A 26,289-nucleotide genomic window follows, 5' to 3' on the forward strand; every position below is an offset into this window, starting at 1 on the left:
ACCTCAGCGTCTTCAGTTGACAGTTTTGATCCTGCAGTAAATCATTGAGCTGCTTCACTCCTGATTGTCCAGGATCATTTCCTGTGAGATCCAGCTCTATCAGGTGTGAAGGGTTTGATCTCAGAGCTGAAGCCAGAGCTTTATAACCTTCTTCTGTCACACTGCAGTTAGAGAGTCTAGAACAGAGAGGAAAACATTCAGCTGATTAATCAGTTAAACCTGAACAATATAAATCCTTAAACTGAATTTTATTTTATTCTTTGTACAAATGTATTGAAAGTCAGTTGCAAAAACTGACAACTGAATATGGAGGCAAACAAAAGGCTCAGAGAACTTTAATATGTTAGACATCAACATCCCTTTCAAGATTGCAATTATCTAAAACTGTACAGGGGTGCGTTTCCCGAAAGCACCGTTAGCCAACTATGTTCGCAAGTTCCATCATTATCAGCATAGTTCAAGGTGTCTGTGTTTCCCGAAACCATCGTTCCAATGAACATTCGCAAACAGCATCTCAAAGTTGTGTAGTTGGAATGACAGCTCTCGAGCTGTGGTTAGAAGCATAGTTTCTAGATTGCATGACATGTGGACTTAATAAATCCTTATCTTGAGCAAAATAAGTAAGCTGGCATTCAGTACAACCAGTGTCTTTTATTTAGAATACATACAAATGTCATTTACGTCTGAGATTTAAAGCACCGTTTTTGAAGACTGTGCATGTGCGAACGTGCTCTACTAAGTAAGAACGAGCCTATGATTGAATCTGGAAATAAAGCAAAATAACTGAGAAAAATAGGAAATAGTCCTCAGGTGCCATGTCTGTAATTTATATCATCTATCATTAACCCTCTGAGGTCTGAGCTGTTTTCTGGGCTCTGGAGGTGTTCTGACATGCTCTGACATTTGTGTTTTTTTCTGTTACTAGTGACATTTTCATGGCTAAAGTCTAATTACACTGTATTCAGCACAAACTCTGCTACAATAATATATCAGCAGCATGTATGTAAAAGTTTGTAGTTTTGAGATAATGACATTTATGCGTGGTTTGTGAAAATACAAAAAAAAGTTCTCACTGAAATAAGGCCATGAAACCCATACTGATTATTTCTTCACAAGACTTTTGAAAATTGTATGACATAGCCTAGAATATTTGCTCCAAAACTATGTGAAAATCACCCTGACTGCTCATTCAGATAAGACAATATATTGATTTAAAATTTCTAAGACGTGTTTTGTGTGACAAAGCCATATGCGAAGAGGCGTGATGATCTCATGAATATGTAAGGCTTTAACACCTGAGAAAGACAAAGACACTCCCCTAACTGCCCTATTAGGAGCGATCAGGCCCTGTCATTCAGAGCAACCTTGCACAAAGAATGAGGAGATTTAAAAAAGAATGGCTTTTAGATTGTTTGGATTTATTTACAACACAATCCAAAAATACAAATGACAAAAGAGCACATTGAAAACAATGATCCAAAGACAGAGACCTTTGTGCCATTCCTTGCGCTATTCAAACGCAAATGACTGAGGCAATCCCATACAAACCTGTGAACGCCCACATATCAGCTCGAGAAAACACATCAAGTTTATTCAGATCATTGTACTTGTTTACACTGTCTCACAGCGCTGTGAGGAATAATAATAATGGAAAATGTACCTCAGAAGTGCTGGTATTTCGAGGAGCAACGGATGGAATACTCAGACCTGCAAACTCCTCAGACTAAAAAAGGTGACCGGGGGGGGGACTAACTTTTTTTTTTATACATGCCATGGGATTAATCAATGCATGCTGATGAATGATGTATAATAATAATTATTAATCTGCATACCCTAGTTTTGCACTGATGTAACAAGACTGACAGTGACACAATAAGACCTCATGTTAGCATCTTTTTACTCTTAAAAAAAAATATATTAAAAAACATGTATGTTCTTTAATGTTTGATTATAATTTTACTGTCTTCACATAGGGATGGGATTTGATAAGATTTTATCAATAATAATGCCACTGACGATTCTGATTATCGATCCAATTCTTTAACGATTCTCTTATCGATTCTTGATAGCACTGTGTGGAAAAATGTTTAACCTGTTAACCCTCACCAGTGCGTCGGCGCACTGAAGCGTTTTTTTATTTATTTAGTTCAAAGTTACTATCAGATTAAATGTTTTACCTTGACAAACTATACATCATTAAAAAGATATAAGACTCAAGTTTCAGTATTTGACAACTATTGTATTCTGAGAAACTTATAGTGACAGTTATGTCTTATTTTGTGTCAGGAGTTATGAAATGGAAAAATGCGTTGATCCCTTTAATATGAATTATGACCGTCAGCTGGTCCATTCATAAAAAAAAAACTCCGTGCTGTTGTCATGACAGCGATTCACAAAACAACGTCCCTCAGGGCTTTTAGCTCAAAAATGTGCAGACTTGGAGAAATATTGATATATTCTCATAGATTCACATCATATTTCTATAGACAGGAATAATATTTATTGAATTTATACCCAAATGCGTCGATGTAATCATTATGAGCGCTTCTTACTGAGATGTGCTGTGTTTTCAATTCATACCTATAGCCTGAGGGCGCTATATGCACAATAATACTCCATATATGGAACATGAAGAAGAGATATAATCATGTGACCTTCAAGGACGTCACTGATAGCAGCTACACACAAAGCTAACACAGAGATCGCTGTAATATGCAGATACAGACGTTTTGAAGACAATAAACATGATTGCAAATGATATTTGATATTTGAGTGTTCTTCAAGCAATGCCAGGTATTTTTATAATAATAGATTATATTTATAATATAATGCTAATCGATATAGACTTTATCATCGTGCATACTATAAATAATATATTTTCTTTCTGATTTTTTTTTTATCTGAAGCCAAATTAGATCACAGAAGATTATTTAAAACAATCGACTTGCGTTATAAAATAAGTTTGAAGCACAAACATAGTTTTAATCTCATAAATGGTCGTGTATTGATGGTGTGCTAAGCTAACATGCTAGCTAGCTCAGGTGCACCTGTCACCTAGAAGTTATTCTTTTATGGGGTTTTTTTCTAAATAGTAATGCTTTTCTGAAATGTTTTAGTGCATTTGATACAGTTTCAAATATAAGTGAGAACTTTGATAAAATAAATTAGGGATTGAAACCCTATGAATAGCCTGTGAATAGCCAGTCGTTAGTAACTATAATGCAGACAAAAGATATGCATATTTAGATCCATAACCAGGCTGGAGAGGTGTGTGAATGTGTACTGGGGAGACTGAGACTGAATGGGGCTCGTTTGCACCACAAAACAATAGAGACAATAGACTGAATAGATGACTTAGATGATGGCTAAACATCAGTAGCATTTTTAGAGTCTAATCAAAATAAAGTAATTTGACATGATCTTGAAAAACATTTAACCAAATACAGAGTTTTAGACTTATCATTTTCAGATTTTAAATATAACATGGTCACACATGTGGCTTTAGCTGCAGTGCATTTCTAGATTGCTCCAGGGCCCACTTCAATTTTATTTTCATGAATATGTTTAATAAAAATAAATTTCTAATAACTTTACAAAACTTTGAAGCTATTTAAAAAATGTTTTTTTCATTATGACAATAATTAATTCTACATTTACAATAAACTACCAGGTGTCAGCTTTCAAATGAGATCATACTTGTGCTTTTAGTGCAAAGGGTTCATGAACTGTATCTGTTTCAGTTTGGGTATGTCATTTCTGGGGATTTTTCAAAAGTGGCGTTGCAGCTTAACAGGTTAAAATGCTTTTAAAAAAAGTGGTTTTATTTATTTTAAAGTTTAAGCTTGAGTTAGCAAACTGTACTTTTTATATAATGTATGTAATAAATAGAACCTTATTGTAAAGTGTTACTGATTAGTTATACACCGATTCAGACGTCTCCTGAGTTCACTGTTGGAAAGATCAGTTGTTTTAACGATTCATCAAAATTAATCGGTTCAAAGGAGTCATTATTAGTTCGCGAATTGGACGTGTCGTGCGCGTTGTGTGATTATCCCAGCAGTTAGGACATGGACATCCAAGATTTGTGTTGTCAACATAGAAAACATTTCATCACTGTATAGTTTTATTTCGTTTAATTAAAGTGTTGTTTTATGTCAGCTGAATGTCCGGAACGCTTTTCAGAGAAGATAAGGAAACTTATTTAGCACAATTCACACCCAGCAGTATAATTCAGGGAAAAAAAATCTCCGAATGCTCCACACGAAACTTTGGTCTTCCGACCTTTTACCACCGTGTCGATTTATTTTGATTAATATGTGCGAGGGAGAGAGAGCAACACAGCACCTAGTTTGGAGACGGTGAAGTCGTTTACACAGAGAATGCGCGCGCGCGACCGGCTCTCTCTCTCTCTCTGGTCATTCTTTTAGTTAAAACATGCGCCCTGTCACAAACGCAGCCGTTCATCTACATTACTCACCGATCAAATAAGACTTTGGCGGGACAAAAATTCACTTTGGCGGGCGTTAAAACAAGTTCAATGCAGGAAAATTCATGCGTGAGTTTCCATTAGACTCGCACGGTAGCCAGGCAAATGGCGAGCTCAGCTGTTGTTGACGCTGCGTGTGTCATCATGGTGTGTGTGCTTCAAGATTATGACGCAAGTGCTAAGATTCCGATTGGCCAAGAGAAAAAGTGCTAAGATTCCGATTGGCCCAGGGAAATGTAAATTATAAGAATTATCCAATAATGTTGTTTCGCAATTCTAGCCTGCATGGCAGTTTACTGTGAGAAACAATACCCGTCCGCCGCCAAAAAAACTCTCCGGTTCTACGCGATTCACGTAAATGACCCAATTGACCAAGAAAACGGCGATTGTCGCCGAAAAGCGACAAGTTTGCAGGTATGAATACTGTAGTAAGTTTTTTTTTCCATTCTCAAGTAAATCGCGTTTCTGTGTGAATGAATGAACGGCAGAGATGCGCTGTTTACCACAACTCGCAAAAAGACGGTTTAAATTTGAATTGCGTTTCTGTGTGTGAATGAATGATCTGCTTTTAGCAAACTATTTTGCTATACTGAGTAAAAATCGACTGAAATATGTTGAAATAAAATGTATTTGTATAAGCAACGTATTAAACTGCAAATTAACATTTATATTCCTTATAATAAAAACGAAAGACCGATGTTACAGACAAATGAAAGACAAAATTTCGTTGATTAGTTTTGGATAGATTACACATTTTTACTGTAAAATATCTGCCACCTCAAATAAGCTTTTGTTTGCCAATTTTTGCTAATATGTTAAATATAGTATGTTTTGTCAATGTAGGCTATATTCTAAGTAATGAATCCTTAACTTTGAAATATGTATGATAAAATGTATACTTTAGTTTTTACAAAGAAAGATTACACTTCAATTGTTGTTGTAATTGTAATCTTTTTAATAAAAAAAAATATTTACAAGGTAGATGTAAACAAATTTTAAAAGGTAAATATAAGCCTTTTCTTTAAATAATTTTTATTGTGTTTTATTATTGACAAATTTGGGGAGAGGATACATATTCCAAAACTGAAAATACAGTATGAGAATTAACTGCACAATTACTAGACATGTTTTCCTTGGATATTATACAATTTGCAAGCACAATTTGTAAAAAAAAAATTGACATGCTTCCAACTGTGAACCAATTTGGTAGAATATATATATATATATGTATTGCTCTTGCATTCTTTCTTGTGGCTATAGGTGACACACCTGAATGAATGGCTCATTAAGTATGCGGGCCCCATTGTCTCCTGAGGTGTGAACCACTACATATGCATGATGCTGTTGAATCGTTGACGCCCCTTGCGCATATTGCCTTTACAAACAAAAAGTGTTTTACAAGATTTAAATCAATGTATTGTGTTATGTGAATGATTAGGTAGGATGATTTTCACATCATTTTGAAGAAAAAAACTCTAGGCAACGACATCCATTAGTCAAAAGTCTTATTGACACATATTTAGTATGTGTTTTGTGGCCTTATTTCAGAAACTTTAGTTTTTTTTTTTTTTTTTCAAAAACCATGCATAAACATTATTCTCTCAAAAATACAAACATGTACATGCATGTTGCTCACATATTATGGTAGCCCTGTTTGTGCTAAATAGAGTGTAATTATACCTTTGCCATTAATATGTTTATAAGCAACTGAAAAAAGCACAAATGTCAGGGCATGTCAGAACATCTCAAGGACCCCAAAATCCCTCAGACCCCAGAGGGTTAAAAGAAGTTATTACTCCACCACATGCGTGACGTCATAAACCAACGTGGTTGAACAACCACTTTGCGACAATATGGTTTCGGGAAACAGTTGTGACTAGCTAGCTGATTTCTTCAACGATGCATAGTACTATGGTAGTGAAGCATCGAGTTATATTGTTGTACGGGAAACACACCCCAGCTCTGAAAGCAACCTGAAAATGGTCGGGAAATTTGAAAATTAAAGTTTGGGAATGGCCCAATAAAGTCCATGCTGGAAAGCCTACAAATGTCACTGAGCTGAAGCAGCTTTGCAAGGATGTGTAACAACAATGACAATGACATCCGGCCAGATGTTCTGAATTAGTGAATCCTGATCTCGCAAACACATCCTTCGTTGTCTGAGAAGACAAGAGGTCCGTTCACGTCCTGCACTGACTCCTCTAAGTCTGCGTGGACCGTCTTTTTATGACTCACTAGAGAAGGTTTTTATGGCACATGAGCGCATGAGCCCTCTTTAAAACCAACAAGCCGCACCACGCGGTGAGCTTCAAACAAATACATCTGTGTGTAACCCGAGGAGAACACACACACACACACACAAACGTTTCTTTACACTCAGCATGTGAGTCATTACTAAGATGTATTTGATAGGTTTGTGCGTTGCATAACTGGTTAGCCTGTTATGTGATGGTTATGAGTGTCTGATTTGTATTTGGGAGTGTTTCTCCTAAGTAATGTTCTCAAATAGGAACATGGTCTTGTAATCTGACCCCCCTTTTGATATAGGATAACGCTTTACAACACCCCCGGGAGACTGAGGAGTCATCCCACACATTCAACACACACGCACAAGAACACTCGTGGACTTTGAAACAGAAATGTCCACATATGATCCAAAAGCAATGCTTCCTGCCTCTCAGCATCACTCGAACAGAGAACCAACTTGCAAGTAGGCTACTGATCATTCTAAAGCTGATTCCAGGTGCCTCTTGAAATTAGGTTTCTGTCTGTAATAATTACCAGCTACTTCCTTTCTCTCTCTCCTTATTTTCTCTCTTTCATTTCATTCACTCTGATCACGTTATTTCTTATGTTCTTGTTTGTTTAAATGTTTGTTTGTTTTATCGTTTGCATTTTTACGTACGTTTATAGTTGTAGCTTATGTAACCTTGACATTTATTAAAACCCATTCATACTTTGACTGTCTCTGTGTTTGAAAATCCACCCTTATAAAGTCAATGAAATGCAAAAGATCTAAGCTACACGCTCGATATTATAGACTACTTTGAGTAGTTTTAATTCATAAACCCAAAAGTTTTATGTTTCACGGCCAGAAGATAAACTTTCTTGGAGTTTGTAAACGGGATACCCCTTCTTAACTGTGATAATCTTACATTTATTCGCTGGACGAATGACTGATGACTAGACCAGTTCAGAACGAGGTAATCTCGATAATTGATAAAGTAAATGTATATGCGATTTATGAATTAAGACCATGAGTTATGATTATTAATATTTCCAAATTCCCTATATCCTTGAGCTAATTCGCATTGACCCAGAGTCAGATATACAGTTTACGTTACAGATGAGTGAGACAAATGGACCAAAATACCTTCACAGTGGTGTAAAACACTCAGGAAGTTTTACACCACAGGAAGTGTTTAGTCGAGACTAGCTGCAAAGCTGAAAGCAGAATCAAAGATGCACAGCTTCCTCAAAAGCACTGAAATACATTAATCCTGTTATATACAATCTTAAGATAAGTGATTTCTACCAGATTTCACCCTCCTTTCTGTGGCAGATTCACCAGCTCTAACAGAATCATCTGAATTCTGACTCAACACTAGGTATGCAAATAATGATTAAATCACTAAATTATAAATTACTATAAACAAAAACACCACAATTAACTTATAAGTAGAATATACATATATAGAAAATACTTTATCCACTAAATATTATAATCCCCTGAAATTATTTGCATTACAGTGCAGCACAAAATGAATGCTTAATGTCACTTCAATATTAATAAATAAAAGGGCACAATGACAACCTTGCTTATATTGAACATTTATATACATTTATATAAATGTATAACATTTATATTAACTTTTATCAACTAAACAAATAAGACAGATGGCATAGTATACCCCCATTGTAACACTGATAAATGAAGGTCTTTGGATTTTCCCCTAAATTTAAAACAAATGCGTAGTTTGTGGTTCATTAGTATTAATGAAATACATCAATAATAAAATAGTACAATGATAAGTTCACTTAATTATTAAATATTGGACTTTTCTTAACAAAATTAATAAGGATGATATGCTATACCCACGTTGTAACAAATAAATAAAAAATATTTGGATTTTAAAACAAATGCTTAGTTTGTGGCTCATTATTATTTTGAATGAAAAACACAACAACAATAAAACAAAGACAAACTTACGTATATTAAACAAAGAAATGCAAATTTTATGCATAACTTTTAGCCTCCGGGATCGTCCTGTCAGTCATTGCACCTTACTTTAGTCATGTGACTCCTGTGGCTCAACTTACCTCAGTATCTCCAATTTACACTTTATATTCTTCAGTCCAGTGCAGAGCAGCTTCACTCCTGAATCCTGCAGATTATTATTTTTCATGTTCAGCTCTTTCAGATTGGTATCTGATCCAAGAACTGCAGCCAGAGCTGAACAGCTTTTGTCTGTTAAGTTACAATCATTTAACCTAAAATAATTCACAACACAGAATTAGATGGAACACATACAATACATTTTCTATATACAAATATTAAATACATAGCAAAGAGTCTGAGTTAAACTAACATTCATCTTCAAAAACTACTATTTCCTGTACATTAGTATTTTTATTAATTGACAAATTTCCTAGATATAATGAAGCATGTTTTAAAAAGGATTGTTTGTGTTAAGATTTATAGCTATAGGATATAGGGCGTACATCTGACACCAGCGTTTCAATAGTGCGCGCTCTCTGTAGGCATGTTCACATTAGCAGATAATGAGTTGCCATGAGAACGACTGACATCTCTATCTTTTCATACAGATTACATAAACAGATATTTGTTTTCGTTTTTAATTATATGATTTAATAGCAGAGATGTTTATAAAGATTTTATTGCTTATGCCTGTGTGACTAATATTCGTTGAGTTTTGTTTAAGTTTAGAAACGTGCTCCTGAAAAAAAGTTTAAATGATTCAATATGTATGCTCACTCACATCAAGACGCCTCTGGAGTCCATGCATGAGGAGCAGCGTTTGTCACTACGCCGCTTTTCAGCGCTAGCTGTTTGGAGAAGCCTATTTCCACCTCCATTGCGTTGGAGAAGCAATCCCACGTACAACTATGCTAATTAACTACCTGTCTACACGAAATAATCTAAATCACTATATAAATGCTATGCTAACTAGATGCTAATATACGCTATTTTGATAATTTTCAATACTCGCAATTCCAACTCCTGACCCGCTACAGTGGTTTTACAAGATGTTTTTATACCAGGGGCTGAGCCTATGCCAAGGGTGTGGTGAGCTGGTGCCTGATTACGTCAGGCGGCACCACAACTTCCAATAGGAAAATTCAACTGCAGTAGCCACCGTTCAATCTGAAGAGGGCAGCACTCAGACGTTTTTAAACCATATATTGTAGAATTAAAACAATTTATACCCAAATGTCAACAAACTTATTTGAATCAATGAACAGCACTAATAAAGCCCCAGTCTTACAGATCATTAACTAAAAAAAGTTGGTTTAGGGTTTAGTTACCCTTTAAATTTAAGCCCGGCCCGAACCGACACATTAGCTGTCATTATGAGCCCCATTTAAACCCGACCATTTGGGCCATTATAACCAGGGGCGGCGCCAGACAATTTTTTAATGCAGGTACTGAGGGGTGCTAGATATATTATATATAAATACTATTACAAACATTGGCCACTTAATATTTAATATTAAATTATTTTAACTGTCACAATTAACCCTCTGAGGTCTGAGGGGTTTTTGGGGTCCTTGAGATGTTCTGACATGCCCTGACATTTGTGCTTTTTTCAGTTGCTTATAAACATATTAATGGCAAAGGTATAATTACACTCTATTTAGCACAAACAGGGCTACCATAATATGTGAGCAACATGCATGTACATGTTTGTATTTTTGAGAGAATAATGTTTATGCATGGTTATTGAAAAAACTAAAAACTAAAGTTTCTGAAATAAGGCCACAAAACACATACTAAATACGTGTCAATAAGACTTTTGACTAATTGATGTCTTTGCCTAGAATTTTTTCTTCAAAATGATGTGAAAATCATCCTGCCCTTATCATTCACATAACACAATACATTGATTTAAATCTTGTAAAACACTTTTTGTTTGTAAAGGCAATATGCGCAAGGGGCGTCAACCATTCAACAGCATCATGCATATGTAGTGATTCACACCTCAGGAGACAATGGGGCCCGCATACTTAATGAGCCATTCATTCAGGTGTGTCACCTATAGCCACAAGAAAGAATGCAAGAGCAATATATATACAGTATATATATATATATATATATTCTACCAAATTGGTTCACAGTTGGAAGCATGTCAATTTTTTTTTTTTCACAAATTTTGCTTGCAAATTGTATAATATCCAAGGAAAACATGTCTATTAATTGTGCAGTTAATTCTCATACTGTATTTTCAGTTTTGGAATATGTATCCTCTCCCCAAATTTGTCAATAATAAAACACAATAAAAATTATTTAAAGAAAATGCTTATATTTACCTTTTAAAATTTGTTTACATCTACCTTGTAAATATATATTTTTTTTTATTAAAAAGGTTACAATTACAACAACAATTGAAGTGTAATCTTTCTTTGTAAAAACTAAAGTATACATTTTATCATACATATTTCAAACTTCGAATATAGCCTACATTGACAAAACATACTATATTTAACATATTAGCAAAAATTGGCAAACAAAAGCTTATTTGAGGTGGCAGATATTTTACAGTAAAAATGTGTAATCTATCCAAAACTAATCAACGAAATGTTGTCTTTCATATGTCTGTAACATAGGTCTTTCGTTTTTATTATAAGGAATATAAATGTTAATTTGCAGTTTAATACGTTGCTTATACAAATACATTTTATTTCAACATATTTCAATCGATTTTACTCAGTATAGCTAAATAGTTTGTTAAAAGCAGATCATTTATTCACACACAGAAACGCAATTCAAATTTAAACCGTCTTTTTGCGAGTTGTGGTAAACAGCGCATCTCTGCGTTCATTCATTCACACAGAAACGCGATTTACTTGAGAATGAAAAAAAAAACTTACTACATAATTCCATCCGTTGCTCCTCGAAATACCAGCACTTCTGAGGTAAGTTTTCCATTATTATTATTCCTCACAGCACTGCGAGACAGTGTAGACAACTACACTTATCTGAATAAACTTGATGTGTTTTCTCGAGCTGATATGGGGGCGTTCACAGTTTGTATGGGATCGTCTCAGTCATTTGCGTTTGAATAGCGCGCGCTCTCCGTGGGCGGGGCCGATTATAACGTAATGAGATGAGATGAGCTCGACTGGAATCGCTCTCTTTTAATACAGATTTCACAAGATTAGAATATTTGTTTTTTGATATAAATTACTTCATTTAAAAGAAGAAAATTCAAGCTTCATGCCTGTGTGTCTGTATGCCTGTTTGACTGAGTATTCGCTCAGTTATTGTTAATTTTCGGACGCGTTTCAGAATGGACTTCACTGGCAGAGAGAAGGCAGAACTCGCTTCGTGTTTATTTTTCTTTATTTGGCAAAAAGCACAACACTTTGTTTTTATTGTGAGTATACACAAAAATAATACACATTTAACAGAATCGATTGATGTATGAAACTCCTATGGAAAATCAAAGTCAACAGAGTATTTATGAGTTTCTTTTACATTGACAAAAAAAAAGCGAGCTGGTATCGCCGGCGATACCGTAGACCTCAGGGGGTTAAAGTATAATTTTATTAAATTGAGCAAGCACAACATTCAGCATTCAATCAAATATTTTTAAAGATTGATTATTATTAGTAATGTTATTTCAACATAATATATTGTTATTTCGACATAATGGGCCCTATCTTGCACCCAGCGCAAGTGACTTTGTACACCGACGCATGTATCATTCCTATTTTGCACCCGCGCAAAGCGGACTTTTCCCTCCACAGAAGCACGTCGGTAAGTTAGGAAATACACTTGCGCTCCCGGGGGCGGTTCAGCGCAAAGAGGAGGCGTGTTCCGGCGCAAACGTTCATTCATGCTATTTTGCAGGTTTAGAAAACAATTGCGCCACTAACCAGGAAAAAATAGTTTAAAGGGGTGGTTTACTGCTTTTTTTCTTTGCATGATTGTGTTTGTGGGGTGCAATATAACATGTCTTCGGGGTTTTTTGTTTTTTTTAAGTCTTATTTTTCATAAATTTCACCTTTATTGTAAGCTGCTTTCTCCTCTGTCATTTGAACGACTGGTTGACTTCCTGATTCTATGAAACCACTCCCTCGGAAACAGGCAATGGGCTCAGATTGGTTAGTTGGGCCGGTGTGTTGTAATTGGCTAAACTGCGTAGTGCATGTTGTCCGGAAACTTCACGCCCATCAGTTTGAGCCAGATCAGACCCAGAAAGCGGCAATGAAGAGAGTCAAGCAACCTCCGCAAACACGGCTCTTACAAAACGTTTCTGAATGGTAAATTTTTTATTATTATTATTATTCTATTCTAATCTACTATTATTATATATGAATTCCGATATGCTGTTACTTGAAAATGCTACTGCTGCTTGTTAGCTTTTGAGATACGGTTTTCTCCTGATTAAACATTTAATATAACTGAATAAATGACTGAGTAATACAGTTTTTTAAAGTTATTGTTTTAACTTCAGCAGCTGAAGTTTGCTGTTGCGATTAGGCTATATAATTTTTTGTAACTTTATACACGTTTGTCTTATACACACAAAATAGCATCGAACTAACTGGCTATAAACAAACAGCGTTGGCATTGGTTTACGTTCCTGATCAAATCGATCGTCATAAAATATACATGGAAAATACATTTACAAAATTAGTACATAATTACAAATTCAGGTTCAAAATGTTTGTACGCGTTTGTACGTGTAAGTGGCTACTGAAGCCAGCGCTGGCATTTGTTTACGTCCTTGATAAAACTAAAACATTACGTCTGAAATTATACATGCAAATACATTTAAAATGATTAAGTCTTACTTACAGGTTGTGGCCCAACAACTGTTGTCTCTGGTTGTAAAGTTGGAACTGCTTCATGTTTTAGTAAGAGTTTCTTGTTGAATCCGGCATTGAATTCGTGGAGATTCTGGAAGCTGTCTTCCGTAAAATGCGCAGCACAGAGAGCTATTACGATTGACATTTTCAGGAACATAATCAAACATAAATTTTAGCCATTGTTGACGAACTACAGCGTCCATATGAAGCCCGAACACAGAAGACCTGGCAGCTGGGTGAAAATAACACACTTTCGACGGCATGGCTACAGCTCTCCACTATAACTCTTCCTCTTCGACAAAGCCGCAGAAATATGGCCATGCCCCCTTTTTTGCATGGGTTAGCTACGTATAAAACCCGGGAAGTATCTCGTTGTAGTCCCATTCGAGTCGTTTTTGTAGGCATTAAACTTCCTGATTTTTAAAAGACGATATCTCTGCTTACGTTGAACTTTCAGCGCAGCAACTTTGCAGATAATGTTCATGCACCAACAGCAACATTACACACTATTTAAAATGAAAAAAGTGAAATCACAATCAACCACCCCTTTAAAGTCAGTGGCGCGTTGCGCATGTTATTCATATGCTATTTTAAGGGCGCATGCTTGGCCATAATCAATGTAGCGTGTGCACAACGCACATAGCCTACACTTTGATTCTCTCATCTACACAGAAGCAGCAGTTTTCATTTTTGAATACATTATTACGATAGATAGATAGATAGATAGATAGATAGACTATTTATTATAAAAGCATACATCTAGCTTACACATTTACCCAAATTATCATACGCCTGTTTAACCGAAGTTAATTTGGGTGGGTTTCTCCATTTCAATGTAACTTCTCTCTTTTACGGCCGTGACGAGAGCGTTGCTCTCCTTGGCTGTGAACCGCTCCTGGCGCGCGCCTGGCAAATCCGCCGTTTCAATAGCAATCCGCTATGGAAAAAGCGCGTTTGCTCTTAAAGGGAATGTGAGATGACGCTCTGATTGGTTTATTTCACGTTACGCCCAAACCACACCTATGAATAATGAAGCTACTTCAGACCAACCCATTTTAGATTTGCGCCTGGCGCAATAGTCATTTATCCCGCCGGGAAAATAGCAACAGCGCCGAGACCCGCCCACAAAGTTACTTGCGCTTTGCGCTTTGACACTTGCGTTTCAGATCGTTAAAATAGGGCCCAATATGTGTGCGTGCAACAAGCAAGATGTGCATTTGTAAATCCGGTGACATTGATTTTTATTGATAAACTAGTGTTTTCTGTCAGTGTCGGCTGCAAAGATGAAGTTGACGATCGCCATATCCGTAGTGAACGCGCCTATAGAGAGAAATGCACATCATGGATTACATAATCAGAGAGTAGCCCATTTCTTTTGGTTTTTAATTAGTTCGTTTAAAGACATTTCAAGCTTTCTTTAGATCAGGGATGGGCAACTTCGGTCCTGGAGGGTCACTGTCCTACAGAGTTTAGCTCCAACCCTGAAAAAATCACCTGCCTGTAATTTTCTAGGCACATTAATATGTGTTGCTCACATATTATGGTAGCCCTGTTTGTGCTAAATAGAGTGTAATTATACCTTTGCCATTAATATGTTTATAAGCAACTGAAAAAAGCACAAATGTCAGGGCATGTCAGAACATCTCAAGGACCCCAAAATCCCTCAGACCCCAGAGGGTTAAAAGAAGTTATTACTCCACCACATGCGTGACGTCATAAACCAACGTGGTTGAACAACCACTTTGCGACAATATGGTTTCGGGAAACAGTTGTGACTAGCTAGCTGATTTCTTCAACGATGCATAGTACTATGGTAGTGAAGCATCGAGTTATATTGTTGTACGGGAAACACACCCCAGCTCTGAAAGCAACCTGAAAATGGTCGGAAAATTTGAAAATTAAAGTTTGGGAATGGCCCAATAAAGTCCATGCTGGAAAGCCTACAAATGTCACTGAGCTGAAGCAGCTTTGCAAGGATGTGTAACAACAATGACAATGACATCCGGCCAGATGTTCTGAATTAGTGAATCCTGATCTCGCAAACACATCCTTCGTTGTCTGAGAAGACAAGAGGTCCGTTCACGTCCTGCACTGACTCCTCTAAGTCTGCGTGGACCGTCTTTTTATGACTCACTAGAGAAGGTTTTTATGGCACATGAGCGCATGAGCCCTCTTTAAAACCAACAAGCCACACCACGCGGTGAGCTTCAAACAAATACATCTGTGTGTAACCCGAGGAGAACACACACACACACACACAAACGTTTCTTTACACTCAGCATGTGAGTCATTACTAAGATGTATTTGATAGGTTTGTGCGTTGCATAACTGGTTAGCCTGTTATGTGATGGTTATGAGTGTCTGATTTGTAACTTGGGAGTGTTTCTCCTAAGTAATGTTCTCAAATAGGAACATGGTCTTGTAATCTGACCCCCCTTTTGATATAGGATAACGCTTTACAACACCCCCGGGAGACTGAGGAGTCATCCCACACATTCAACACACACGCACAAGAACACTCGTGGACTTTGAAACAGAAATGTCCACATATGATCCAAAAGCAATGCTTTTGATATGTATTTTTATGTGTGTATAATTTCCATGGCAGATTGAGATGTCTATGTTCTATCATAGAAATCAATTGACACCTAAAATGCTCAGAATTCTACATTTGAAATGCATATCTGTAATCCCATATTCTGTACACACCATTTCTGGTATCATTCTAATCGTAGTGATCTCACGGAATTGCATATATGTATGAGATTACAATGAAATGTATTCTTATGGGTATTATCTTTCCGAAAGAGAAAATACGAATTCTATCTCTCACATGACACAGTCAAAGGAGGCGTTTCTTCACAAACAAAGAAACTTTTATCCCGCTTCAGATCAGAAGATCCGATTTGCTGTTGTCCCAAAAAGAGGGCGTAAGCAGATGCCCTTTAAAAGTAGAGACCCTCTCTCATCTTCGTCCTCTCAACTCTTACACTGCTTCTTCTCCTCCACGAGCAGCGCTTCTCCTCTACGGAACCAGTGGAACAGGCCTTGGCCTCCCTCTCTCTGGGACGCATACCTCTGCGTCATGTAGGAGCTGCCCCGCCGTCCTTTGCAACTAAGTTCACACTCGCCTTTCCCCTCCACAAGGGAAATGATCTGACTTTTCTCGGTAACGTTACATTCAGTGAGCCTTTTAAGCTTCCCGAGACACCAGAAGACGCAGCACCCACAGGACACCGTCCGCGCTTCCTGCCTCTCAGCATCACTCGAACAGAGAACCAACTTGCAAGTAGGCTACTGATCATTCTAAAGCTGATTCCAGGTGCCTCTTGAAATTAGGTTTCTGTCTGTAATAATTACCAGCTACTTCCTTTCTCTCTCTCCTTATTTTCTCTCTTTCATTTCATTCACTCTGATGGCGTTATTTCTTATGTTCTTGTTTGTTTAAATGTTTGTTTGTTTTATCGTTTGCATTTTTACGTACGTTTATAGTTGTAGCTTATGTAACCTTGACATTTATTAAAACCCATTCATACTTTGACTGTCTCTGTGTTTGAAAATCCACCCTTATAAAGTCAATGAAATGCAAAAGATCTAAGCTACACGCTCGATATTATAGACTACTTTGAGTAGTTTTAAATCATAAACCCAAAAGTTTTATGTTTCACGGCCAGAAGATAAACTTTCTTGGAGTTTGTAAACGGGATACCCCTTCTTAACTGTGATAATCTTACATTTATTCGCTGGACGAATGACTGATGACTAGACCAGTTCAGAACAAGGTAATCTCGATAATTGATAAAGTAAATGTATATGCGATTTATGAATTATGACCATGAGTTATGATTATTAATATTTCCAAATTCCCTATATCCTTGAGCTAATTCGCATTGACCCAGAGTCAGATATACAGTTTACGTTACAGATGAGTGAGACAAATGGACCAAAATACCTTCACTAGGGATGTCCCGATACCACTTTTTCACTTCCGATACCGATACCGATGCCGCAGCTTTGGCTATTTGCCGATACCGATATCAATCCGATATTTTTATTTTATTCTTGAACTAATACTACTAATATATGGAAAATATATGGAAGCACTTTGCACAATTAGCCACATAAAAACATCTCACTCAAATGGAGAACAAATACTTCTCCATATAGTCCACAACAACAGCTGATAATGAAAGACTGCCACCCTTTATTCAAAAGACCTTGAGATATGTTTGGTAACCTGAATGAATTTAAAATTAATTTGCTATATTTCAGATCAATATATTTGTTTCCTTAAAATTTTAATTAACTTTAACTTTATTCTCATCTGAATTATAAATAATTTATTTCTGTATAAAATAATACTACCATTAAAAACATGATTTGATTTTCTGTTTTATTCAATGTAGAATGTGTAACTTAAAAATAAACAGATTTGTGCTGTTTTAGGACAAGAAATGAAAACCAATGCAATATGATGAATGTCCAAAAGATGAGATCATTTTTGCTTTTAAACTGTGTGTGTGTGTGTGTGTGTGTGTGTGTGTGTGTGTGTGTGTGTGTGTGTGTGATTTTGGGTGACAGTCAGTTTGACAAGAGTTTACAGTTTGACAAAAGCACAATGTTGTGTTTTACACAAATATAAGTAGGCTAAACACTTTTTGCCGTTTTAATGATGTCCTGTATGAAAATGACGGAGTATGTTTTTATGTTTCCACCGTTCGATCGCGCCCGTGCCTCTCTCTCTCTGACACACACACACACACACACACACACACACCAGCATTGCAATCTTGACATCGCAGCCTGTTCATTTTGCTGCGTTCACACCAAACGCGAATAGAACGTCAAATTCGTGTCTATCGGGTCTAGTTCGATGCTTGAACAGTTTGAATCCATTCGCGCGTCCAAAGCGAATAGGACGCGCCGCGCGCGCATAATGATAAAGTGAACGTTTGAAGCGATATATAGACGCGCGTTCAGAGCTAAGGCGGGGCTACAGATTAGGTGTCCCTATAAGAACCCGCATATGCGCGTATCTAACAGTTAGTTCCGTATTACATTAATTAATGTGCACGCGAGTTTTATTTATTTTTATACCGTGTATTCTCTGTGTAAATCCATGCACCGAACGTACGTTCAGTACGAATACGTACCGTTCCACCCCTAATGGGTATCGGATCATAGGTATCGGATAATTTTTTTTTCTCCCCTCCGATATCCGATCTAGCGTTTTGGGCCAGTATCGGCACGATACCGATGCCGTGGATCGGATCGGGACATCCCTAACCTTCACAGTGGTGTAAAACACTCAGGAAGTTTTACACCACAGGAAGTGTTTAGTCGAGACTAGCTGCAAAGCTGAAAGCAGAATCAAAGATGCACAGCTTCCTCAAAAGCACTGAAATACATTAATCCTGTTATATACAATCTTAAGATAAGTGATTTCTACCAGATTTCACCCTCCTTTCTGTGGCAGATTCACCAGCTCTAACAGAATCATCTGAATTCTGACTCAACACTAGGTATGCAAATAACGATTAAATCACTAAATTATAAATTACTATAAACAAAAACACCACAATTAACTTATAAGTAGAATATACATATATAGAAAATACTTTATCCACTAAATATTATAATCCCCTGAAATTATTTGCATTACAGTGCAGCACAAAATGAATGCTTAATGTCACTTCAATATTAATAAATAAAATGGCACAATGACAACCTCGCTTATATTGAACATTTATATACATTTATATAAATGTATAACATTTATATTAACTTTTATCAACTAAACAAATAAGACAGATGGCATAGTATACCTCCATTGTAACACTGATAAATGAAGGTCTTTGGATTTTCCCCTAAATTTAAAACAAATGCGTAGTTTGTGGTTCATTAGTATTAATGAAATACATCAATAATAAAATAGTACAATGATAAGTTCACTTAATTATTAAATATTGGACTTTTCTTAACAAAATTAATAAGGATGATATGCTATACCCACGTTGTAACAAATAAATAAAAAATATTTGGATTTTAAAACAAATGCTTAGTTTGTGGCTCATTATTATTTTGAATGAAAAACACAACAACAATAAAACAAAGACAAACTTACGTATATTAAACAAAGAAATGCAAATTTTATGCATAACTTTTAGCCTCCGGGATCGTCCTGTCAGTCATTGCACCTTACTTTAGTCATGTGACTCCTGTGGCTCAACTTACCTCAGTATCTCCAATTTACACTTTATATTCTTCAGTCCAGTGCAGAGCAGCTTCACTCCTGAATCTTGCAGATTATTATTTTTCATGTTCAGCTCTTTCAGATTGGTATCTGATCCAAGAACTGCAGCCAGAGCTGAACAGCTTTTGTCTGTTAAGTTACAATCATTTAACCTAAAATAATTCACAACACAGAATTAGATGGAACACATACAATACATTTTCTATATACAAATATTAAATACATAGCAAAGAGTCTGAGTTAAACTAACATTCATCTTCAAAAACTACTATTTCCTGTACATTAGTATTTTTATTAATTGACAAATTTCCTAGATATAATGAAGCATGTTTTAAAAAGGATTGTTTGTGTTAAGATTTATAGCTATAGGATATAGGGCGTACATCTGACACCGGCGTTTCAATAGTGCGCGCTCTCTGTAGGCATGTTCACATTAGCAGATAATGAGTTGCCATGAGAACGACTGACATCTCTATCTTTTCATACAGATTACATAAACAGATATTTGTTTTCGTTTTTAATTATATGATTTAATAGCAGAGATGTTTACAAAGATTTTATTGCTTATGCCTGTGTGACTAATATTCGTTGAGTTTTGTTTAAGTTTAGAAACGTGCTCCTGAAAAAAAGTTTAAATGATTCAATATGTATGCTCACTCACATCAAGACGCCTCTGGAGTCCATGCATGAGGAGCAGCGTTTGTCACTACGCCGCTTTTCAGCGCTAGCTGTTTGGAGAAGCCTATTTCCACCTCCATTGCGTTGGAGAAGCAATCCCACATACAACTATGCTAATTAACTACCTGTCTACACGAAATAATCTAAATCACTATATAAATGCTATGCTAACTAGATGCTAATATACGCTATTTTGATAATTTTCAATACTCGCAATTCCAACTCCTGACAACTCCAACTCCTACAACATCTTGTACAGTGGTTTTACAAGATGTTTTTATACCAGGGGCTGAGCCTATGCCAAGGGTGTGGTGAGCTGGTTCAATCTGAAGAGGGCAGCACTCAGACGTTTTTAAACCATATATTGTAGAATTAAAACAATTTATACCCAAATGTCAACAAATTTATTTGAATCAATGAACAGCACTAATAAAGCCCCAGTCTTACAGATCATTAACTAAAAAAAGTTGGTTTAGGGTTAAGTTACCCTTTAAATTTAAGCCCGGCCCGAACCGACACATTAACTGTCATTATGAGCCCCATTTAAACCCGACCATTTGGGCCATTATAACCAGGGGCGGCGCCAGACAATTTTTTAATGCAGGTACTGAGGGGTGCTAGATATATTATATATAAATACTATTACAAACATTGGCCACTTAATATTTAATATTAAATTATTTTAACTGTCACAATTAAAGTATAATTTTATTAAATTGAGCAAGCACAACATTCAGCATTCAATCAAATATTTTTAAAGATTGATTATTATTAGTAATGTTATTTCAACATAATATCTTGTTATTTCGACATAATATGTGTGCGTGCAACAAGCAAGATGTGCATTTGTAAATCCGGTGACACGTGCATTGATTTTTATTGATAAACTAGTGTTTTCTGTCAGTGTCGGCTGCAAAGATGAAGTTGACGATCGCCATATCCGTAGTGAACGCGCCTATAGAGAGAAATGCACATCATGGATTACATAATCAGAGAGTAGCCCATTTCTTTTGGTTTTTAATTAGTTAGTTTAAAGACATTTCAAGCTTTCTTTAGATATATTTCTCATGTCTGTGAGGCATACGCCGAGTTTCGGATTCACTTTTATAGAAAGGCTTTCTACAAAACAAAAAAAGTGGTCAAAATCATGTCTGACCCCACTCCATGTCTCTCGATATATTGCACATCCTATCTTACTCGTGGTCTTCACATTTCATAATCAACATAGATGAAAAAAATAACATAATATTTTAACAGATATGAAACTAAGGGCCCTATCTTGCACCCAGCGCAATTGACTTTGTACACCGACGCATGTATCATTCCTATTTTTCACCCGCGCAAAGCGGACTTTTCCTTCCTCCGACGCACGTCAGTAAGTTAGGAAATACACTTGCGCTCACAGGGGCGGTTCAGCGCAAAGAGGAGGCGTGTTCCGGCGCAAACGTTCCTTCATGCTATTTTGCAGGTTTAGAAAACCTGCGCCACTAACCAGGAAAAAATAGTTTAAAGTCAGTGGCGCGTTGCGCATGTTATTCATATGCTATTTTAAGGGTGCATGCTTGGCCATAAACAGTGTAGCGTGTGCACAACGCGCACTTTGATTCTCTCATCTACACAGAAGCAGCAGTTTTCATTTTTGCAAATCATACATTATTACGATAGATCAGGGGTTCTCAAACTTTTTGAGTGTGTGGACCACTATTTGTAATCAAGAATTTTCGCGGACCACCTCATAATACACATAATAAAATATGTCTACACACAGTCCTACCTGAATTAATCTGCACCTCTAAATAGGCTTACTAGCACTAAAACTATAACTGGTCATCACATCACAGGCTTGTTAAAGGAAAGTTTACTGCACACAACGGCTGCCACATATTTAATTTATTTATTTAGGCTACTCAAGCGCCCAGGGCATAATCAGGTTCATTTGAACAACAGGCTTATTTCCATAGCAATGTAGTATGAAATCTATACAGTAATAAGAACACTGGAATATAGTCAACATTTCAAAACCTTTGGCGATTTTAGGGGATTATTATTATTAATCTTCAGAGTTTTACAAGTCCTCAAAAAGTTTGTCCACTTAACAGCACATCTGCAAAACATTTCAGAAACGCGAGATCAAGAAACTAACTGGAAATTAAATAATAACAGCCCTTATTCATTCCATTTATAAACATTTCGTTTCATATAAACTGCCTATGCCCACTGCGTCAAATTCAAAAAGGGATTATGTGAAATTCGCGCCTGCCGCGTCTAGTGATACGCTTGACCACTTTGTATCAATTCGCGCGTCAAGAGCTAAATTGACGCGCGTAAAAACAAAAGTTTGAAGCGAAATTTCGTCCGTTGTGAACGCACCATTAAAGGCTATGCGTGTGATGTGATAATGAGAACATATTTGCCTCTGCCCTTTTCTCTTCAGAGAACCTGTTGCTATCCACCGAACCAATGTTGTGGTTCTAACGGCACTGAACTTGAATGTCACGGCCGAACACCACTAGGCTATTTTAGTAATCACACAATAACTTGACAATTTAATTAAAATGTTATATCAATATAGGCCTACATATTCTTTTTACTTTTCTTTTTTTATGGGAATTTCCTGGTAAAATGAAGGTAAAAAAAATATTATTTTATATTTTATTTAGCCTTTCCACGGACCACCTGCAGTACCCTCACGGACCACTAGTGGTCCGCGGACCACAGTTTGAGAATGGCTGCGATAGATAGATAGATAGATAGATAGACAGACAATTTATTATAAAAGCATACATCTAGCTTACACATTTACCCAAATTATCATACGCCTGTTTAACCGAAGTTAATTTGGGTGGGTTTCTCCATCCCCAATGTCACTTCTCTGTGTTTTACGGCCCTGACGAGAACGTCGGTCTCCTCGGCTGTGAACCGCTGCCGGCGCGCGCCTGCCAAATCCGCCGTTATAATAGGAATCCGCTTTAGAACAAGCGCACCTGCTCTTAAAGGGAATGTGAGACGACGCCCTGATTGGTTTATTTCGCGTTACGCCCAAACCACACCTATGAATAATGAAGCTACTTCAGACCAACCCCTTTTAGATTTGCGCCGGGCGCAAGAGGCATTTATCCCGCCGGGAAAATAGCAACAGCGCCGAGACCCGCCCACAAAGTTACTTGCGCTTTGCGCTTGACACTTGCGTTTCAGATCGTTAAAATAGGGCCCTAAATGTGCTTATTTAATGGCTACAACAGTATAGTAGGCCTACAGACTCTCTATTTGTACAAATTGCTGCACATTCATTTAATTCTGAATTTTGCACACATAAGTTGAAAGGCATTTGTTTGTGCATAGTAAAACATATCTGCAACATTTATCAAGTTCACGGATAATGTTGCGAGCATTTATTAATTATTATCTTAATGAATAATATAACAAGGACGAAGCGTGTAAACTGCGTTGTGTTTATTCAGAATGGAATGGATCGTAAATGGATCCGAATGAAGAAACGTAAAAAAAATAAAACGTGAACAGTGATGTTCAGAGAAAATGAACAAGAATGAACTTTGGATGGCCTAGGACAGGGGTAGGCAACCTAAGGCACGCGTGCCAACACTGGCACGCGGAGGGTTAATCGCTGGCACACAAGCAAATGCGAGAGAAGTGTATGTATTTCATTCAGATAAAGTAGTCTAGTTTTATGCCGGTCAAATGCACTCGGGCTCCCCATGATTAACATCGCGCAACATCAGCATCACACGTGCACACGTTGGAACGCACATGTAGGAAATTAACCTCGTGAATTACGGCCGTTTCACGCATATTTTTTTCGGCGTACATGTTAATCCACACCGGGAGCAGGAGCAGCGCGTGAGCGCCCAACAGGACCGTCGCGTGAGCAGCAGTGAAGCAGAGGTTTCGCCGCCGAGTCTATTTTGTCTGCGCTGCTCACGCTCAATTTAAAGCCCCCTTTCACACAGAGATTCCAGAAAATACACGGATAAAGTGACCCGAGATTTGACCCGGGTTCGTTTGATTTTGGTTCATTCACACTGCCAGTGATTTTCCGGAATCAGAGAGTGCGTTCTCACACAAGCCGTAGCCTACAAATTCCGTAAAGACACGTGACATCGATGTAACTTAAAATGTCTTAAGTTTGCCTATGAGCTGCGATTTCTCTCTCTGATTCGATCATAAACTTGCGCATAACGTATCGTTTCACTAGCTGGCGAACGATCCCGGCTTCAGCGTCATCATTACGACACGGCATTATTACGGCTTTTGTTCACACAGGACTCTTTTCGTTCCGGGACTGAACACGGCAATGTTACTAGGTCCCCAACCCGGCATCAATCCCGGGTCGTGTTTGCATTCACACAGAAGGCAAAGCGCTGTGCGCTGGGTTCAAAGCGCTGTGTGAAAGGTGCTAAAGTGAAAGCACACTTTTGATGGACAAAATAAATATTATTCCAAACAAAGGTGCCCAAAATGCACAGAATTTGCATGTCTAGTGTGTTTTAACAAGAACTGGATTAGGCTATGTCAGAAAAGAAAATTTAGACTCAAAAATATTTATATAAAATTTACCCATTTAAATTTGTTTTTATTATTCAGTTTGGGTAAAAGGATATGGTATTTTATATAAAAAAAAATATATGTAGAAAATAAATATTTGTGTGTGCTGTAAAGTAGTTAGAAAAAATGAAATCGGAATCGGCTAAAAAAATCGGTATCGGCAGGTCAAACTCAATGAAAAATCAGAAGCGGCCTAGAAAATTGTAATCGGTGCATCTCTAGTTAGGAGTTATAAATATTATTAAATTGTCTATCTAAATCTAAAACAAATTTCAAGAGAAAAATTTAAATTTCTGTACTATTTCTGTGTAAGCCATTATGAAAATGTAAAATGTTTGTGTATTTATATGAGTGTGTGTGTGTGTATATATATATATATATATATATATATATATATATATATATATATATATATATATAGGCTATGTGTGTGTTGTGGCACAGTGAAGAACTTGGAAACTTAAAAATGGCACTTTATGACAAAAAGGTTGCCGACCCCTGGCCTAGGAGGAGTAGGCCTACTACTCTACTTTAATTCAACAAGGTTTTAGAATATAGAATATTTTATTTTTAAAGCCTATTATCCCGGGCCCCGGAGTGATGCATGCGAGCAGTGATGGGAATAACGGCGTTATAAATAAACGGCGTTATTTTTTTCAGTAATGAGTAATCAAACTAATTACTGTTTCCTCCGTTACAACGCCGTTACCGTTACTGTCAATAAAATGCGTTTATGAGGCGCCGAACTGGACAAAAGTGAGGCGGCGGACGCTGCGAGCGCGTTCTCGGACATACTCGTTTCACTGTCGAGCGAGCTCATGGCGTTCGCCGCCTCGCTTTTGTCCAGTCCGGCACCTCATAAACACACACACCAGAGAAAAAACTTTGCAGCTCCTATGGCTGAGAGAGAGCCTACTCGGATGAAAACCGCTTCAGTGAGCTCGACAGTACGCGAGAGAGACCGAGTGTGTCCGAGAACGCGCTCGACAGTGCGCGAGAGAGACCGAATGTGTCAGAGCATAAATACTTTATTTATAAATAAATTACACGTTTCAGCATTAGAATAATCTCTGTAGCATATTGGTATCATATGCAATGTTTTAATTAGTTTAAATCTCCAAAATATCCTGCAGGGAACGTTCAAAGAAAACATCTTTGTTTGACCGGTTGTGAACACGTGCGGCAAACACGACTAGAATTTGGCTAAAATAACCTCTGATGATGACGTTCTCTGTAGGTTATAAAAATAAACCCC

At 37.0% G+C, this 26,289-nt stretch overlaps 2 protein-coding genes and 1 long non-coding RNA gene across 5 annotated transcripts in view; all 3 read right to left on the reverse strand.

Moving 5' to 3' along the window:
• LOC309501927 (protein NLRC3-like) overlaps positions 1-26,289 on the reverse strand; it is a 60,954-nt gene that overhangs the window by 29,809 nt on the left and 4,856 nt on the right. The window contains exons 6-7 of one of the 2 annotated variants that reach the window (XM_082174218.1): positions 19,775-19,945; positions 8,807-8,977 (exon numbers count right to left, since the gene is read on the reverse strand). In XM_082174218.1, the coding sequence (XP_082030344.1) occupies positions 8,807-8,977; positions 19,775-19,945 (342 nt within the window). Of the gene's footprint in view, positions 1-8,806; positions 8,978-19,774; positions 19,946-20,023; positions 21,427-26,289 lie in introns of those variants that run through there. The other variant, XM_082174219.1, reaches the window with a different exon arrangement.
• LOC309501906 (uncharacterized protein) overlaps positions 1-26,289 on the reverse strand; it is a 482,458-nt gene that overhangs the window by 21,982 nt on the left and 434,187 nt on the right. For both annotated transcript variants that reach the window (XM_082174162.1, XM_082174161.1), the window contains one exon: positions 3-176. In XM_082174162.1, coding sequence (XP_082030288.1) covers positions 3-176 — 174 coding nt within the window. The remainder of the gene's footprint in view (positions 1-2; positions 177-26,289) is intronic.
• LOC309502072 lies at positions 22,347-23,219 on the reverse strand. The gene is made up of 2 exons (XR_014207123.1): positions 22,842-23,219; positions 22,347-22,679 (listed from the first exon to the last, which is right to left on the reverse strand). It is a non-coding gene; the product is annotated as an uncharacterized lncRNA (long non-coding RNA).

Source organism: Leuciscus leuciscus (assembly GCF_965113295.1).
Source record: "Leuciscus leuciscus genome assembly, chromosome: 6".
Classification (NCBI taxonomy): domain Eukaryota; kingdom Metazoa; phylum Chordata; class Actinopteri; order Cypriniformes; family Leuciscidae; genus Leuciscus; species Leuciscus leuciscus.